The sequence below is a fragment of the Chenopodium quinoa genome, unplaced genomic scaffold, assembly GCF_001683475.1.
Source record: "Chenopodium quinoa cultivar QQ74 unplaced genomic scaffold, ASM168347v1, whole genome shotgun sequence".
In the NCBI taxonomy this organism is placed as follows: domain Eukaryota; kingdom Viridiplantae; phylum Streptophyta; class Magnoliopsida; order Caryophyllales; family Amaranthaceae; genus Chenopodium; species Chenopodium quinoa.
In genome coordinates this window covers 348,823-368,109 of record NW_018745291.1, presented here as the reverse complement: position 1 = coordinate 368,109, position 19,287 = coordinate 348,823, and the positions used below count along the sequence as shown (strand labels likewise).

General features: G+C 30.1%; 1 protein-coding gene across 1 annotated transcript; it reads right to left on the bottom strand.

Moving 5' to 3' along the window:
• Positions 1-2,027: 2,027 nt before the first annotated feature.
• Positions 2,028-7,485, bottom strand: LOC110712220 (photosynthetic NDH subunit of subcomplex B 3, chloroplastic-like). The gene is made up of 6 exons (XM_021890679.1): positions 7,193-7,485; positions 6,963-7,076; positions 5,462-5,515; positions 5,121-5,183; positions 4,785-4,847; positions 2,028-2,295 (listed from the first exon to the last, which is right to left on the bottom strand). Exons 1-6 carry the CDS (start codon positions 7,391-7,393, stop codon positions 2,260-2,262), a joined length of 531 nt encoding a protein of 176 aa, XP_021746371.1. The 5' UTR covers positions 7,394-7,485; the 3' UTR covers positions 2,028-2,259.
• Between the last annotated feature and the right edge of the window lie 11,802 nt (positions 7,486-19,287).

Here is a 19,287-nt window from a genome sequence, read left to right as displayed (position 1 = left end):
TTTTTCTAATATTTAATAATTATTCTCTTAATTTATTAAGTCTTAGCTTTCCTAAAAAAAATTGTTAAGTCTTAACTTTAAAAGATAATGCATTAAAATAAAAATAATAACAATATAATTTTTTGTACGCACCATAATATTTTAACCGTTGATTTTTTTTCATCCCAACACTTCAACAGTCAAAGATTCAAGTAGTAAAAACTAAACAATAAAAAATTAAACCCTAAAGACAATTAGGGTTGTTCATTGGTCCAAGACCAGATCGGACCGAACACCGAAAATTTGAATTTCAAGAACCGAACACCAGACCAATAAAGCTAGGATCGAATCCGGATTGGACCGAAAAAATTGGTCCAAAACCCGGACCGGACCGGTTTGGACCGATTTTAGTATTTTTATAAAAAAAAAAATCTAAATTTTAAATAATACGAATGTTTAGTACAAAAAAGTTCATACGATAAAATATTCCAGACCAATAACGTCTTTTAACGTATGGAAAACGAGGAAAAAAAAAGGAAAAACAATATTTTAATGTCTTTTTCTGTATGTTTAGTACAAAAAAGTTCATACCACTAAATTTTTCCAATCTTGTTAAGGAATATCTTAATCATTATTAAAGGTTTTATGTATAATTTTAAGCAAAAAACCGGTCTGGTCCAAGACCGGTTTTTATTGTGTTTTGGACCGGATCGGACCGAAGTCCGAAAAATAAATTTCTCAAATCGGAGATCGGACTGATTAATTTGGTCCGGTCCATTTTTTTGGTCTGGACCAATTTTTGAACACCCTTAAACAGAATACCTCATTCCACTATACTCTATTCCTCTTAATTAGGCCCCGTTCACTTCACCTTATTTTGCTGAATTGAAATTAAATTTTACTGAATTGGAATTATTTTTGCTGAACTTAACTTATTTTTACTGAAACTGAAATTATTTTTACTGAACTGAAATTAATTTTACTGAATTGGAATTATTTTTACTGATTCTTTATTATAGTTCTTCTTTAGAGTTACTGATTTTTGCTGAACTGAAATTATTTCTACTGAATTGAAATTAATTTTACTAAACTGCACTTATTTTTGCTGAACTGAAATTAATTTTGCTGAACTGAAATTATTTTTAGTGAATATTATGTTTTAAGGTGAACTGAACAGGGCCATAGCGGCTACTATATGCTATCACTATCTCTTTCTCTCCCCCCCCCCCCCAAGCATAGACAGTCTGACGAGCATAAATCTCCGGCGAGCATCATAATCAATCCGAAAAGAGACGACAAAACCATGACATGCCTCATTGTAATTTATCTATTTCTCAGGTTTTACCTTATATATATATATATATATATATATGTTAAATTATTTGGGTTTTTGCTTTTTTTTTTTTTTTCTTTTCTTTTTGTGTGTGTGTGGTAATTGACAATTTTATGGTTTGATTAGATTATGTTTGTATATTATCTACATTTTATTGTGTTCTTAAGCTCGGATTTCCGTTATTTTGGAATTTTGTAGGATTTGAGAATTGAGATACTAAATCTGCTATGTTCTATAAGTTTCGAATGATTGAATGAATAGCTTGGTAAAAGTTGTTGCAATTGCATCTACATGCCTTTGGATTTACTTGTATATAAATTATGTGGTGCGAGTTTCATTCGAGCTTCAATCGACCGAGTTCGAGCTCGAGTCAAGCTTAACTGATAGCTAATTGAGTCGAGTTTGAGCTTTGTTTTTGAAGCTCGCGAGTTTTCGAGCTCGAGTCGAGCTTAGGATTTTGCTATCAAGTTCGAGTCGAGCTTAGTGATATTCGAGCTCAACTCGCATCATAATAAGCACCCCTACGCACAAACATTACTTTTGTGAGCTTGGTCGTGACAAGTGTATCTCGTGCTTAGATGGTTTATCAACTAGAATATCTCGTGCTTAGATGGTTTATCAACTAGAATGGGTTAAAAAAATGTCGCGTTGTCATGTTGTGTTAGGTTTGTGCTAATCTTTTATTAATAAACTCAGAAAAATTTGACAATCACAATCGATAAAAGTTTTCATTTTAAGGATTACGACCATCAAAGTTTATTTTTTGCAAATTACAGCAAAAAAAGTCACTGAACATTTTGAAAACAACATTTTAACTCGTTATAATAAAAAATAATATAGCTGTCAAAAGAATAAAATAAAAAATAATATAGGAAGATTAGCTATATATTTGGATGTGTGCATGTATGGCACTTGCAAAGTAGACCGTTGATTTTGCTTGTTTATTGTCATTTTTTCCATTGAGGCATACGTTGAACAACAACCTGAAATAATAACAGTACGAGACTTAAGTAAAATATGATTTAATAACAATATTATATACAATATTAAAGTTATAATATATACACATATAAACTTTCACCCTTTCTAAAAACTAAATAAGGTTATATATATGGAGTACATAGTAAGAAAAAAAAAACATTAAATTGTTGTTTTTATTGAGATAATACATGTAAGGACGATGAATTTGTTTATGTGTTGGAGCAAAACTAAGATTTTAACATAAAGAATAATTTTTTTTAGGAAAATTTGATTCTAATAATCACAACTTTAACCGATTCGCTGCTAATAATCCCACCTTTTGATTATTATCTAATAATCCCACCTTTGGGGGGTATTCTCTTCTAATGGTCCCTTATGACTGGTAACTTGTTATTTGGGTAAGTGTTTTTTTTATTATTATTTTTTTAAAAAAAAATTCCTTGGCACCAGGAGGTAAGAAAAAATATTAATTTTTTTTATTTTTGTTTTCAAAATGATAAGGAAGAAGGAAAGGAAAAAAAAATTGCTTTTTAAATTTTTTTTAAAAGAAAAAAAAATTCCTTGTCCACCAAGTGGTAAGGAAAAAAATTAATTTTTTTATTTTTGTTTTCAAAACGATAAGGAAGAAGGAAAAGGAAAAAAAAAATTACTTTTTAAATTTTTTTTAAAAGAAATATATAAAAAAAATATTTTTTTAAAAAGAAATATAAAAAAATATATTTAAAAAAAAAAAAAATTCCTTGGCCACCAGGAGGTAAGAAAAAAATTAATTTATTTATTTTTGTTTTCAAAACGATAAGAAAGAAGGAAAGGGGAAAAAAAAATTACTTTTTAAATATTTTTTTAAAAGAAATATAAAAAAATATTTCGACGAATCACAAAGTGACACATGACATATTAACCCATTGCACCGGTCACCAACAGATTAGGGACTATTAGAAGAGAATGCCCCCTAAAGGTGGCATTATCAGATAATAATTAAAAGGTCGAATTATTAGCAGCGAACCGGCCAAAGGTGGGATTATTAGAATCAAATTTTCCTTTTTTTTAAACATGAAATTGTAGAAATTACTTAACACTAAATCTGCAAGCTAAGAGACGCACACAATGTGTGCGCAATATAAGTAATCTATCAAGCTCAATTTTTTTTTTCCCCCATAATATTATCTCCTTAATTAATTCTAATTTTTGTGTAAAAAAAAATTAATTCTAATTTTAAAATATAAGTGGGTAATATTAGTGGATTTAAGAATTCTTGATAAAAATAATTAATTAATATGTTGATGATGTCATGTTGGCTAAATAATAAAATTTGATTTCCCTCAAAAAAAAATTGAAAAAGAAAAGACAGAAGTTTTTTCTTTTTTTCGAATCAAGATGATAGTTTTTTTTTAAAGGATGATAGGTTTTTTATTTAATAAAAAAAAGAAAAAAAAATGAGAGGGATATTTTGGGAAAGTGAAATTTATCACCCAAAACCCCTTTCAATTTATACTTCACAAGCTTAGAGATTCGCTCTCCCTTCCCAAATTTAACTAAAGACATTCGATGCAATTTTTTATTTTTTTAATTAAATAATGGTTTATGTTTATGGGTAGTTATGATAGGATAGGATTTTATTTATTTTTTAATTAAAATAACCCTTAATTTTTAATTGTGGGTAAAAAAATGTAATTTTTAAAATGTAGAAGGGTATTTTAGGAAAAAAAAATTTATCAACCAAAAGGTCCTTTCTCTTTATATAGTACTACAAGCTGCAAGACACACGCAAATTGCATGTGCAATATAAGAAATCTATATGCATGGCTCGATTCTCTTTTTTTTTTCCTATAATATTATCTATCTTATTCTAATAAAAACAAAATATATTAGCGGGTTTATAGGTTGAAGAAGTGATGGAGGTTAATAGTAGGATATGATTTCCCCTGGAAAAAAAAAAAAAGGATGGTAGTTATATTTTTAAACTAATGGTAGTTTTTTTTAAACAAAATAAAAGATGAAAGGGGCATTTTGGAAAAATAAAATTTTATCACCCAAAACCCCTTTTCACTTTATATACTACTATAGATAGATATGATTTTATTTTCTTTCTTTCACCAAAAAAAAAAAAAGAAGGTTCTATTGTATTTTTGTTGTACGCTAAGCTAAGTAGGGTTGTCGCTAAGTGGGGAATTTAAATGTTAAGCTTTATAAAATGATTTTATGATTATCTTGATACATTATAAGGTCCTGTTCACTTGACCTTAAAAAAATAATATTTAGTAAAAATAATTTCAGTTCATTAAAATTAATTTCAATTCAGTAAAAATAAGTTCAGTTCAGCAAAAATAATTTCAGTTCAATGAAAATAATTTTTGTTCAGTAAAAATTAGTAAACTTAAAGAAGAAATGTACTAGAAAATCAGTAAAAATAATTTCATTTCAGCAAAAATAATTTCAGTTTAGTAAAATTAATTTCAATTCAGTAAAAATAGAAGAACGAGAGACGTACCTTTCCAGAATTCTCTTTATTCCCAACAATTGTTTGGCAAGCGAGCCTCCAAGAGTCAGGTTTCTGAACCATAGCGAGTTCAAACATTTACATAATGTGCACAATCAAAAAAGCAAAAATTTTTTAAAACGAAGGGATTATATGCTATTAACATGAATATCATCAAGAACAATTAATTGTTATACTATGTAGTTGTTATTCGTTGTCAACCATGCATTTTATGAATTTAACTAACAATAGAAAGTGGCACAGAATTAAAGAAATGTGTGTTAGAGGTGTGATTGAGAAGCCACAAAAAAATTTATCGAAATAGCTAGTAGAAATTAGAAAACTTACCTTTTTCAAGTATCGGAGTTCAGCATTTGTTCTTTCATTGAGAAGATCATTTCCATCAAGAATCTACAAAATTCGTATATTTTTAGCATAATAATTTATTCGAGAAAAAAAAAATAGACCTACTAAAAAAATTCACACAATTTGCTTTGCGGTAGGAAACCTTGTTGTTATGTTTATATAAATAGAGTTGTACAACGTAAGAAAAAAGTTTAATTAATAGATGCTTAAAGTGTAGTATCTTTGACATAAATACTCCCTCTATTCTACAAATAGAGTTCTATCTTCTTAATTTTCGTAGAAATACATGTTAATAGATGTTTAGAGTGAGCAATAATATGTACCTCAACGATGCAAGTTCCACAATTTCCAACACCTCCACAGTTCATTACTTTCCCCTGATGCATGCATAAAATTTGGAAGTAAGATCAATTTCAGCAAGACAACATATTCATATTCCTAAGAAAATTTCCAAAATTGAGTATGGTAGAAACTCATAAATTCAGCTATATTTGTAACATGGTTTAAAATATTCCGATCCCTAGGTTAAGAGATGTGTATGGAGAAAGCAAGGGAATGGCCTGGCTTCTTCTTGCTAGAGAATTTAGATGTGTATCTAGAAATTTCTATACAATCAAACAAAATAAAAAAGTCTTCAATTGCATTTATCTAGTGAACATTTTTCATGGAATTTCGAATTTCCAATTAAATATATTTTCCATTTAAACAAACAGAGTCTTAATACGTCCAATTGAATTTTGTCTACGTCATTTGTGTTTTATAACTCGATATATCTACAACAATTATATTATTATATAATATGATTTTTTTTTACACCATATAATATGATTTTTGGATGAGGTAATTAACCATAATCGATGATATTAATTAAATTAAATTAAATGGTTAAAGTCTTGTAAGCACAATCTAATCCATATGATCAGAACTCGTTTACCTTTTTTTTTTTAAGGACAGAACTCGTTTACCTTATTACATTTGTGACGTTTTTATACATATGTAAAAGAAATAAAGTGAAGTTTGTTTCCATAATCAACTTAAAGTACTTAGATTAGGAATTAAAGTGAGTATTACTACATATATAAAAATAATATTGTTAAATGGTAAGCCTCGAAACTTGGCATACAGACTTCAAAATGTAAAATGTAGCAGTCCCTCACAAACCCTTCTTTTTTTTTTTTTTTTTTTTTTCTTTTTTTGGGATAAACATATGGCAATGCTGGGTGTGTGTGTGGTGGTGGGGGGGGGGGGGGATAGTTATTAACAGCTAAACACTATATCAACAATTAGATTAAAACTAGTTTTTAGGCTCAGGCGATACCCCGAGTTACTATATTAATTTCATGATTGAAATCGTTATTTATATTGAATTTTGGTAGAATAAGATCTAATATGGTGATAGTTTAGTGGCTAACACATGAGTTTTAATTTTAAACTTAAGATTGTGGGTTTAAATCTTGTACAATTCATATTTTTAAGCATGTGAAATGAAAGACTCGAAAAATTGAGAAGAACGCCACGTGACATGTAGGCTCTTGACAACGAATTACCTCAAAATACAAATTATTCACCAAACACAACAAGCTAAAATAAGTCAAGCTATCAAGGCATATACTCCGTAATACTGTAACAAACTAGGTAAATAATGCACACGATACGTCCCTCATATTTCACACCAGGCCATGTACAACAATTAATAATATTCTTTGTAAATTTTAAGACTATAAAATAATGTAGGAGTATAAACTATTTTAGGTAGACACAAAACTTCTCCAGAATTAACTTATAATCGTAATAGAGCCAATTGCAACTTGACAACGAACTTACATAGGTGGCATAAAGCTCAATCTTGTTATCCGCCATAATGTTCCTAAGCAACTTCTCACCACTCACTGCTCTTGCTCTATCCAGCGGATATGATCCATCATTTCCTGCTTTAGGCTTCACACATTTATCAACCACCCAAACAAAAACAACAACTTAATTTAATCAATTATGTTTCACCAATAAAATAACGTAACACGTGTAAATTTTAATAAGTGTATGTATGTACGTACCCCGATAAATTCGAGCTCAATTTCGGGCTTCTTGAGCTCCGATGAGGGAGATGGTTCCGATGAAATCGAGGCGAAGGAGACCAATAGAGGCTTCTTTTTGTATAGCGTTATGGTGGGTGGACCGTAGCGATTACGGTGGCTATGGGTGGTTTCCGGTGGTTTGAATATAGAGGGTCGTGAAATATGCATTGGTGTAGCCATATTATTTCTATTCTTTTTTGTGGTTTGCTGAATTTTGTGTGACGTTTATGTTTTTGGTTATATTTTGAGGTGGACAATAATCAATAGATTGAAGTATAACGACCAAGAAATGTCTAGACCTCACTTGAAAAAAAAGCGAAAGAGTGTAGGACCCATCCTATTGCTTATTGTCATATTTGGGCTTTTGGGCCTTATGCCTTTATCTAAGGGAATTCAAATATTCAATCATCATCGATTAATCCTTCCTCCATTTTAGTAATATTGCAACAATTAGATTTTTGTACTATTCATCATGCTTATTTGATCAAAAATTATAATTTATACGTAAAGTAAAATATATTCATGTAGAGTCTTGTTATATTCGTCTCGTAAAATTCTTTCACAATATAAACTTTTTATAATTTTTACTCTTATATAATTATAGATATTTAATATATAAAATGTGCTTTAGGATGCGTAATATCATCCTTGTTGCAATATTTGTGGAATAGAGGAAGTATAATTTTAATTTATAAAAACAAGTTAATATAATTTGATCCACACAGATTTGATTTTAGTAATTATTGTTTTGCAATGCTTATTGTGTACCCGATGAACGTGTAAAATCATTAAACATAATAGCTTAAACAAATGAGTTAAATTGAATGAACATGAACCCCAGAAGCAACAAAGAATATGCATTGCATGTACTTTAAACCCAAAACACATAATCATTTTTTATCTAAAAATTTAAAGAACATGTGTGTCATATTGAAAAGAGTATAAATTAAAAGAATGTATAGTTAAAAATCAAAGAACATGTAGTCCAAAATTAAATACCAAATAATTTGCGAGGTTATTTGGGTAAAGACAACTAGTTTAGAAATTGAGGTTTCGAGATATTTAAATACATGACTTGGTTAACATTAAAACTAGCACTTAATGCACGCATTAACATTTTTAATAATTTATAGCTAATTTTATATTCTAGTTAGAAATTGAGATTTCATATAAAGGGGATATTTGACGGGACAATGATACACATACAACCCTTGTATGTGATCCCAACATACATTACCATTTAGGAGCTGCCACATCAGCAAGAGCCAAAAAAAAAGAGGGAAAATTAGGGGGAATAATTTTCATCGGCGCCCAACCTCCTTTCTAAGCGGGAAAGATGCTGGGGAAAATCTTGGCGCCTAATAGCATAAATTGCACAAATTTATTTGTTTTTTGTTTTTTTCCTGAAATTTCTGTTAAATTATTTAGGATATTATTACAACTATTATACAGGTTAAAAAAAAAAGTTGCTTACCGGGAGAAGATGAACAGGACGCCGAAGAAGATGAACATGACACCGGAGAAGATGACAGAATCCAACGCCGACGATTTTTCCGATGAAGTAATTAGAATTTTCAATTCGCGAGCATGTTCACTGGTCAAACAAATTCGATTTTGTGTTCAACAATCCAGCATGATCGATTTATTTATAACATTTCTTTAATGTAATTAAATCAATTTTACTGCACTTATCTCGTTTTTCCAGATTCAGCAATCGACCGTGAACGGTAAATTAATTTTCAGTACATGATATCAATTTAGTTAATATATACTTGATTCATAACTTGAACGGGTAATTAATTTTCAGTCCTTGCGACGTTCATGGCTGATACAAAGATAGATATTTATTTAGTAACAATAACAATTTTTTTAAGTAAAATCATATTATTTCATTAATCATGTACAAATTAAAATGTGTTAGATACTAATCAACCTTCTTATTATTCATGTCACAATCAATTACTAATTAAATGAGTAAAAAATCCTATACCTACCTATATTATGAAAAAAAGTTTAACTATTTATTTTAGCGTCTACTAAATTTAAGTAAAAAAAATTAACTATTTATATTAGCAATTTGCAGACTATACCTTGAAGCCCCAATTACAAAGGGACTTGTTACAAGAAATGTGGTTTACATTAGTTTTTCATTGACTGTAACATGTACACGGTAACTACAATATTCTTCTGTTACCAGGTTATGTTATAATTACAAAAATTAAAACTAATCAAACAGTTGTTGTTACTAAAAACAAAATAATCTTAAGCAACAGCTATTATCTATATAGCTATCCTTCAATATATAATAATAATAATAATATATAAGAAGAAGAAGAAGAAGAAAAAGAATCACACCAACTCCTACAATAAGAACAACAATAATAATATGGCCTAGTATAGATTATTGTGCTATTAAACTATACCGTCTTTCATTATTATACATCAGAAATATCACATTTAAATAAGGAGGTTATACAAATGGAACTTTTTCAGGTAGATTTATTTTATATAATGAAATTCACGTCAAATAAACGTATCATTATTGTGATGCTAGTAAGGATATAAGGAGAAACAATACATTTATTACAATTTTATTCCTTGTAATTAACATACAAAGTTCTTTTGACAAGTAAACGCTTTTAACTTGTTTGAAGGTGATCCGTTAACCAAATTTATAGTATTTATTTCATTATTTTGCTCAGGTATCTCATATTACACTAACTAATTATTTTAATTGCTAACAACTAATCATTGCCAAATTATCTAGTACGTGTGTTTACAACTAATTTCATGAATTAACTATCCTGTTACTAGATAATTAAGTTATTTATTCTACATTTTTTCTCTAACATGTGTACGGTTACTAATTAATATACTAACAAAATGAACAAAGATGTGGGGGAAGGGGGTAATTATAAGAAAAATAATCACACCAACAACTTTAATAAGAACAACAATAATAATATGACCTGGCCGTTGCTCGAGCTCATAATAAGCTTACAACTTTGATCTAAGTTGATTAATCAGGGCTCATGTTGAACACTATTTGTAAGTGAAATAAATTATTGTGTTGTTAACCTATACCGTCTTCATATACTATAGTACTGTTAACCTATACCGTCTTTCAATATTATACATAAGACATATAAATAAGGATCGAGGTTATACAAATGAAACTTTTTTCGGTAGATTTATTTTATATAACAAAATTCACGTCAATGATGATTTTTCCAAATAATCTTATCATTATTGTGATGCTAGTAAGGATCTAATGAGAAATAGTACATTTATTACAATTTTATTCCTTGTAACATACAAAGTTCTTTTGACAAGTAAACGCTTTTAACTTGTTTGAAGGTGATCCGTCAACCAAATTTATAGTATTTATTTCATTACTTTGCTTTGGTATCTCATATTACACTAACTAATTATTGTAAGGATTAATACTGTTTTTTAATCCCAACTTTGCCCAATTTAATTTAAATAATCCTAACTTTCGATTATTTTGCAATAATCCCAACTTTCACTTGCGTTTTCTTTCTTCAATCCCAAACCGGTCAACGAAAGTCAATGACCTCTTATTCTAGGTCACTTGACACATGTCAAGTTGTAATTGGTTCAAAAAAAAAATATTAAAAAAATTAAAGAAAAATTCAATAAAAAAAAAAGAAAAAAAAACCCAACCAAGCCACCACCAGCCCACAACCGCTGGCGGTGGCCACTCACCCAAAACCACCATTTCCGTAGCCCCAGCCCCCAAAACCTCCCCGAGTTCGCCCTACCCCCGTGAAACCGGCCCACTCTACCTTCCCCTATCCCCTGAACTAGCCATAGCCAAAAACCCTTGCCTTGAAACCGCCACCCATAAAACCCGAAACCACCATAACCAAAGCCCACGACCTTGAAATCGCCACCCATAACCCTCGATACCACCTGTAACAACAACCCTCACCTTCGAAATCACTTCTCCAACCCCCAAAACCACCAAAAATGCAGCCCCCTCACTTTCTTACCAAAAATGCAGCCCCCTCACTTTCTTTCTCCTCCAATTGCAGGAAAACGCAAACGATGGTAAGTTGAGGGGTGGCCAATTGTGGGTCGTCATTGTTGGTGGTGGGTTGAGGGGGAGGCTGGGTGGCCGATTGTGGGTTGTTGGTGTTGGTTGGTTGAGGGGGTGGCTTTGTGTGTGGGTCGCAAATGATGGTCGGATTCAGGGGTGGTGGTTTTGGGGTTTCAAGGGTGGTGGCAGCTAACTGAGGGGACGGAGGTGGGCGATTCTGGTTTTGGTGAGGGTGGGCGGTGGCTAGATGGTTTTGGTGAGGATGGATGGTGGCTAGCTAGGGTAAAATGGTGGTGGTTGCCATGGCAGCAGCCATGGATGAACAACAAAGGGGAGGAGAGAGAAAATGGGTCTTTGGTTTTTTTTATTTTATTTTAATTAATTTATTTTTATTTTGGTGAACCAATTAGCATGCAACACCAAATAAATGGTTTAAAATTTTTTTAACCCTTTCTTCAAGTAACCGGTAATCCGGACCGAAGAAAGAAAAGACACCCTAAAGTTGGGATTATTCCAGAATAATCGAAAGTTGGGATTATTTAAAATAAATTGGTCAAAGTTGGGATTAAAAAACCGTATTAATCCTTATTTTAATTGCTAACAACTAATCATTGCCAAATTATCCACTGTGTTTACAACTAATTTCATGAATTAAATATCCTGTTACTAGATAATTAAGTTATATATTCTGCATTTTTTCTCTAACACGTATACGGTTACTAAGGGGGTCATAATAGTAATAATAATAATAATAATAATAATAATAATAATAATAATAATAATAATAATAAGAAGAAGAAGAAGAAGAAGAAGAAGAAGAAGAAGAAAAATCATCACAACAACAACTACTATAAGAAAAATAATAATAATATGACCTGGCCTTTGCTTGATGATGAGCTCATAATAAACTTACAACTTTGATCTAAGTTGATTAATAAGGGCTCAAGTTAAACACTATTTCCAAGAGAAAGAGATTATAGTACTGATAACCTATACCGTAATTTATTATTATATATAAGATATGTTGTATATCAATAAGGACTATATACAAATGAAGAATTTCCAGTTAATTTTTTTTTTTAACAATGAAATAAAAGGCAACGATTATTTTTTTCAAAGGAACTTATCATATTGTGATGCTAGTAAGGATTTGAGAAGAAATAATACATTTATTACAATTTTATACTCCGTAATATAGAAAGTTCCTTTGACAAGTAAACGCTTTTTAATTGTTTGAAGGTGATCTGTCAACAAAATTTATAGTATTTATTTCATTATTTTGCTCATGTATGACATCTTATGTAACACCTTAGAAATTCCTTTCCTTTTAAAATACCTGTTTTGCTCCTTTTTAAAATACGAATCAGGAAATTCTAAGACATTACTGCCACTGTGAAAACGGCTAAGGCAATTATCAAAGACTCACAGCGGAAGAATCACTTCAAAAATCATTCAAAACAAATTATCTTAAAAAGTCAAACCAAACGAAAGTAAAGTCAACTAAAGTCAAACGAAGTCAACCTACAACTTGGAACCATTGTAGGCCCTTATAAACCCAAAACGAATTTTAAAAACCTTGTTGTTAGTGTCACAAGCAAAATATATGATAATCAAAACAATAAGCCACATCATATTCTTATAGAAACTAAGCATGCATGATTTGCTCTTCACTATATCATGCCCATCATGAATATGCTTCATCACCTGAAAAGCTTCTCTTTACTTTGTTCCCACTATTCGCCATTAGAAATGGGTTGTCATAGGACCAAGATAAAAACAAGGCCAAACAAACATACAAACACACAATCAACAATGCTGAGTATATAAGCGTAAACAATACACACTAACATGCTTTTATCCTATCAACACACAACTTACCTTGCACCTGTTTACATGCATACAACACAACCAACTAATACATAGCTAAATAAATTGCTTATTTAATTTGATTACGTATCGAATGGGTTTCCCAAAAATTCCCTGCCCCAAACAAATTGAGGTAAACTACACCAGGAGCTAACAGGGTAGGCAAATGCCACATGAAAGTGACTGGACGTCCTGCGCATAAAATAAATAAAGGAAAATACAGCGTCCTGTACTCCCAACAGAAGTTATGGTCAAATATAAAGTCGCATAACTCTCCCTATATGTTCATACTCGAGGTATATACGTTCCAAGAGTTTTAGTGCGTAATCTCTTTCACTTTACGTGATTTACATATTTTTAGACTCGGTGGTGACTCTCAAACCATAATACAATTAATCATAATAAATCATTCAATCAATCAAACACACCAATTTAATTCTTGAATAATTAGTGACCACGTAAATTTAATGTTGAACCCTTTTTAAACTACCTCGGCGCTAAAAAACACCTTAAGCGCATAAAGCACCGCAAATCCTATCCTTCGGTGTTTAGAACACCTTAAGTGCACTTAGGCACCGCTATACATTTTATTCCTGTGTACTAAGATACTTAATAGCTCAATTCCCATGCTTAAAGCATCAATATAAATTATATGAAGCATAATAAAATTCCCTTTTTATATTCCAACCCAAATTAAATATTTAGTTTAATTAAACATGCTCTCAATCATGCCAATAATAAAAGTGTGGTTCATATTCAACATGCCAACATAATTAATTCCAATCATCAATTCACCATAAATAATTCATACCTCACAAATCAATCACCAACATCAATCCAATCAACAATTCCAACCAATACCTATCATGATACTACCTTGGAATTAATTAAACAAAGCCTAGCATGCTTCTATATACTTAAATAATTACTGAGTACGCGAACGTACCTCGAATATGATCCCAAAATCGCCACGACTACACGAAATCACTCACTTGGAAATCTCCTACAACCCAAAATTACAAAGAGACATTAATACCTATTCAATATAAATTTTCAGCAATATATACACTCTTTAAATCACTTATAAACCCTCTAAAACAAGCTGAAAACTAATTAAAAACCCCTACTTTTATTCCCAATTAATGGGTGATTAAAAATCCTTTCAAGAAACATAATTCGAACCTTTATATAAAAATTCTAGCTTTATAAAAACATGTAAAATTTCTGTAATTATGTTTAAAAACACCTATTTCAGTAATTCCAAACAACTATAATCAATTTCCATCAATATACATCAATATAGAAACCTAGGGTTTTTAATTTGGGGCTTTTAAATTCAAAAACCAAAGCTGAAATTTATATACATAATAATCATAATCAAACATCATAAAAATCATCACAAAATCCAAAAATAATAATTAAATCAAGGCTAGATTAGAATTAAAACAAAAAGATTTTTTTTTTGTTAAAGTCGCACAACCACACGACGGGGAGGGGGCTGCTGACGCCCTCCACGCCGGCGGCTACTGCTGGTGGTGGCTGTTGGCGGCGGTGGCCGGCCGGTGGGAGGTGGTGGTGGCGGCCGACCACCTTGTGTGTGCATGTGGGTGTGTAAAAAAAATAAAGGGGAGGGGGAAATTAAGGGAGAAAAAATAAGAGAAGAGAAAGAAAGAGTTTACCTTTGGGTATTCTTCACCTTGGGCAGATCTAACTTGCTCATAAGATGGGTATTTATACCCCCTCTCAAAACCCTCCTATCCTTAAATTCCCTTTCTACCCTTAATGACCCCTTCTCCTATTCAAACTAGTCATTCGACTTTCTTTAAATACCATTGACTTTAAATTCTTTTCTAAAATAATATGCCCCAAAGTTTCTAAATAATAAAATAAATTTTTTTCAAAGCAATTAAATAAATAAAAATGGACCTTTAATTAAAATAAATCTTTTTTAATTAATAAAATACCATAAATAATTCATTTCAAATTATTTAAATGCTTCATAAAATAATGATTTAAATTAAAATACGTATAAAAATACAGGGTATTAAATTTTACACTGAATGATTATTTCAATTGCTAAAAACTTATCATTGCTAAATTATCCATATTGCTTACAACTAGTTTCATGAATCAGCATCCCCTGTTTTTAGAAAAGCAAGTTATATGTTGTACATTTTTCCTCTAACATATAAACGGTTACTAATTAACGTACTAACCTAATGAACAAATTAAGAAAAATAATTATTATTACCTTTACTTTTTCACCTTGATTTCTTATTACTTTTCATTGATTGTGTCTTTATACATTATCTAATTCTCAAAAGACTTGATAGGGCGGCCTTTTTTCCTCAAAACATGAAATTATTTTAAACAAATTCAATTATACAAGATCAACACCACTTTAATATTATAAGTACCTTTTTTGTAACCTTTGGAAGTTATAATTACCAAAAAATAATCACACAAGATCACTGTAAAGGTAACCAAAAAAAAAAAAATTAAAAGGGAAAAACATGCGCTTTTAAGGAATCACGCAACTCGGAATCGATATGTGCTTACCAAATATAGGGTTTCCTATTATGAATTGTTGTGTCGTTTTCAGATTTGTGCTTACCAAATATAGTTGCCTGTACTACTAAAAATATTTCAAACAACATTGTTCGAATTGTTGCATAGCTCAGGTCAGAGCAAGGTGCCATCGGATGTTCAACAGGAAGGCGATCTCCGAAAGCGAAGAAATGAAATCATTTCCGCCATTGTCGATGACATAAGACCATTTTCAACCATTACTGTTGTTGGCCTTCAAATCTCCTATTTATTTGTTAATCAATAAGCCTTCGGTTACTTGTGTGCCTTTAACAATTATAGTATTCCAACAAAAAATCCAAATCCATTCCAAATCGATAGGAAGAGAAGACCCATTTCACTACTTCAATTGAAAATGGGTATATTCTGCAAACATACCCATTTGAAAATTGGAGACGATAAATGGAGGAAGAATAAGTCAATTAAACCCCAAAATACTTAACACAATATATTCTGCAAATAATATATACACGTTTACATTGTTAATTGGAATATATCCTATTTGAACACCCCAAAATCGAAAATTCTCTGAAACTTATTTAACTCGAAATTTCTTAATATTTTCATGTAAACAACGATTATTTTGTTTAATTAAACCGAATAATCTTTGCGGTGAATGTAAATTTAAGCTTCTGTAGCGATTATGCATCAGCTTCAAGGTTTTTTTTTTTCATCTTCCATCTTCACCCATTTCGCCCTTTCTCTTAAACTGTTCATTGAGTTGCAGAAATGAATAATTTTTTTTTTTAATTTTTTTTAAAATATTAAATTAGTTGCATTGGAAATGACAACTTATTTGAAATTCAAACCTTAGGTTAATCTGAAATTTCATTCAAATTTGAATGAAATATCAAAAGGAGTGGATTTTAGGCCCTATTAGAACAACCAATGAAAAGCTGTCATGCAACATTGTATGTGGCTCTCACATACATTGGTTGTATGTGTAGCCTTTGCCATATTTGATGCATGGCATGGTTAACATTAAAATTGGCACTTGATGCATGCATTAACTTTTTAAAAATTTATTATAAATAGATTTATATTCTACTCGTAGTAAAAGGCTAACTACACCATTTTCTAAGTATTTTAAATAAAGTTATAAACTTTAATTGAACATATTATTGATATTTTGGGTGGACATCTTGACTTATTCAAAAGGATAAAAGTGATTGGAAAGAGTATATGATTTTTATTAGTATAACAAGTTAGATTTATGATAGTGAAGGATTCCTCAAGTGGTAAGAGCATTTCTCTCGATTTTAGGAGATTTTGGGATCAATTCTCATCACTCGCTCTTGTGGCTTTCTAAACACCCCAAAGAAAAAAAAAAGTTAGATTTATTTAAAATGACTTATTTTATGGAATTATTATTAATGCTAGTTTTATTCATTAATTGTTACAACAAATTAAAATTTGACAATTATAGTTATACGTTATTATTTTTTTGTATGTTTCTTGTTGAGTTATTACTTGGCTAGTTAGATTCTTAGTACTAGTTAAATAATGAATTATTTTGAATTTCAACTTTGATACTCTCATTATGTTAGATATTTTTAGTACTAGTTAAATAATGAATTATTTTGAATTTCAACTTTGATACTCTCATTATGTTAGATATTCTTAGTACTAGTTAAATAATGAATTATTTTGAATTTCAACTTTGATACCCTCATTATGTTAGATTACGTGCAATCTTGCATTGCTTTGATTGGACATATCTGTTAATGTACAAATTTGAAAATAAAAATATTAGAGCAAAGTATACTGTATAAATAGTGTAAACAGGCACAATAATACGAGAAATATGGGAAGCTAGCTACATGCTTGCTCAATCCCGGCCCTTAGGAAGTCACAATTTCGGCAATTATTGTGAGGAATAAAAATAATTGTGAAAATAAATATTTAGATTATACGTAGTATGAGAATTAGTTTAATTACCAAACAAAATATAGGAAATTAATTTCGAATTACGAAAATTTTGCTATAGTATGACTAGTATATAGTTCATACTAGGCAATTCCTTCACTGATCACTTACCCTACCAAACAATGCGCACAATTAATTAAGAGTTAGTTAGAATGATGTACAAGTTAACTAAGTAATTGGACATTTTTGGAAAAAACTCCACTTAATTTTCAACAATAAGATGCTCTGTAATTAGACTACCATTTTAGACGCAGATGATAATTGGTAAAGTGGGATTTGGCAGGTAAATGTTAGTTGAAGAGAAGAAATTACATAAACCAATGCTTTATTTAATGTACCTTTTTTGTAGGTTTATACCTAGTGATATTACATATACAAAGTATATGTACTTATTAATGTTGATTAAATTTTTAAGAATTTGCAAGTTAAGGAGACATGTACAAATTAAATATAAATACTATTGATGAGACACTACCTTAACAAACTCTAAAACTTTAATTATTGTTAAACTAGATGTTATCTACATTTTCCCATGTGTCATTAAGATCATGTTTGATTGTGGTCAAATTTGTGTATTAAATCATTCTACTCTATTTGGCCTAGTAAGGGTTAATTTAGGCTAAATTGAATTTGGGTATTTATTTATTTACTTGTATATTTTAATATAAATTATATCAGCACAGACTTAATTAACCCCAAGTTAATTTAGTATTTAATGTTAATTCAATCCAGGTTACTATATGTACATTATTACTAACTCAAATATCAGTTCAAGTAATTGTGTGCGTGTCTATTATGTTTTATCATGTCTTGTTTTTATTACAAAAATTTATGTTGAATTTTATGTATTTTTAAGGAAAACTCATTGAAATTAAATCAATAAAATGAAGTAACATAATCTCAAAACAATTTGAATAACATTAAAGTAAGGTTAGAGAGGTGTGAGTTAATTATCTAACCTTCTCTTGTTTTGAGCTAGTCAAAAAGAGGGAGAGGAGGAAGGGCCAAGGAGGTGCCAACGAGGGAGTGGGATATGAAATAACTCACATACTACTTTATTTTAACGCACACCTTTAATCGTAATTTGAGGAAGGTTTTTCACTTTAAAATTAAGTATATATAAACATCTACTGTATACTTCTATCGTTTCTTTAGTATTGCTATATGGAAGCGAGATTAATGTTTCCTAAAAACTGCATTCAATATTAACCTAATTTAATAAAACTTGAACACTTGAAATTAAAGCTAACTAATTTAGCCAATGCAACTCGGCCTAAGGGTCATAAGACTCATAACTTCATGAAAAAGACATGATTAGAAAGGTACAATGCGATAATTTCAACACTTTGAAGAAGAATAACAACATGCTTTAATTATGTGGCATGCCTTTTTTTTCCTCATGTTTGGTAAGAAATTAAAAAGAGTGTACCATAAAAGTAGTAAAATCATTCACTTTAGTCGATGAAAAACCCATGAAATCATCCCATTTATTAGCCTCTTCTTTACTTTATTAAGTGATGTTTGAATTCTTATTTTTGGGATGTAAAATTGACTTACGTTTCATGCATGTTTATTATAGGTGGTCAATTGCTACTAATTTTTGTTCACTAATCGTTACAAACACATCAAATTTGAC

Coding starts and splice junctions, on each gene's coding strand:
- LOC110712220 (XM_021890679.1), bottom strand. CDS start 7,393: ATGGCTACACCAATGCATATTTCACGACCCTCTATATTCAAACCACCG. Junction 5,516..6,962: donor TTGAGCTTTATGCCACCTAT/GTAAGTTCGTTG, acceptor TGCATGCATCAG/GGGAAAGTAATGAACTGTGG. Junction 5,184..5,461: donor GTGGAACTTGCATCGTTGAG/GTACATATTATT, acceptor CGAATTTTGTAG/ATTCTTGATGGAAATGATCT.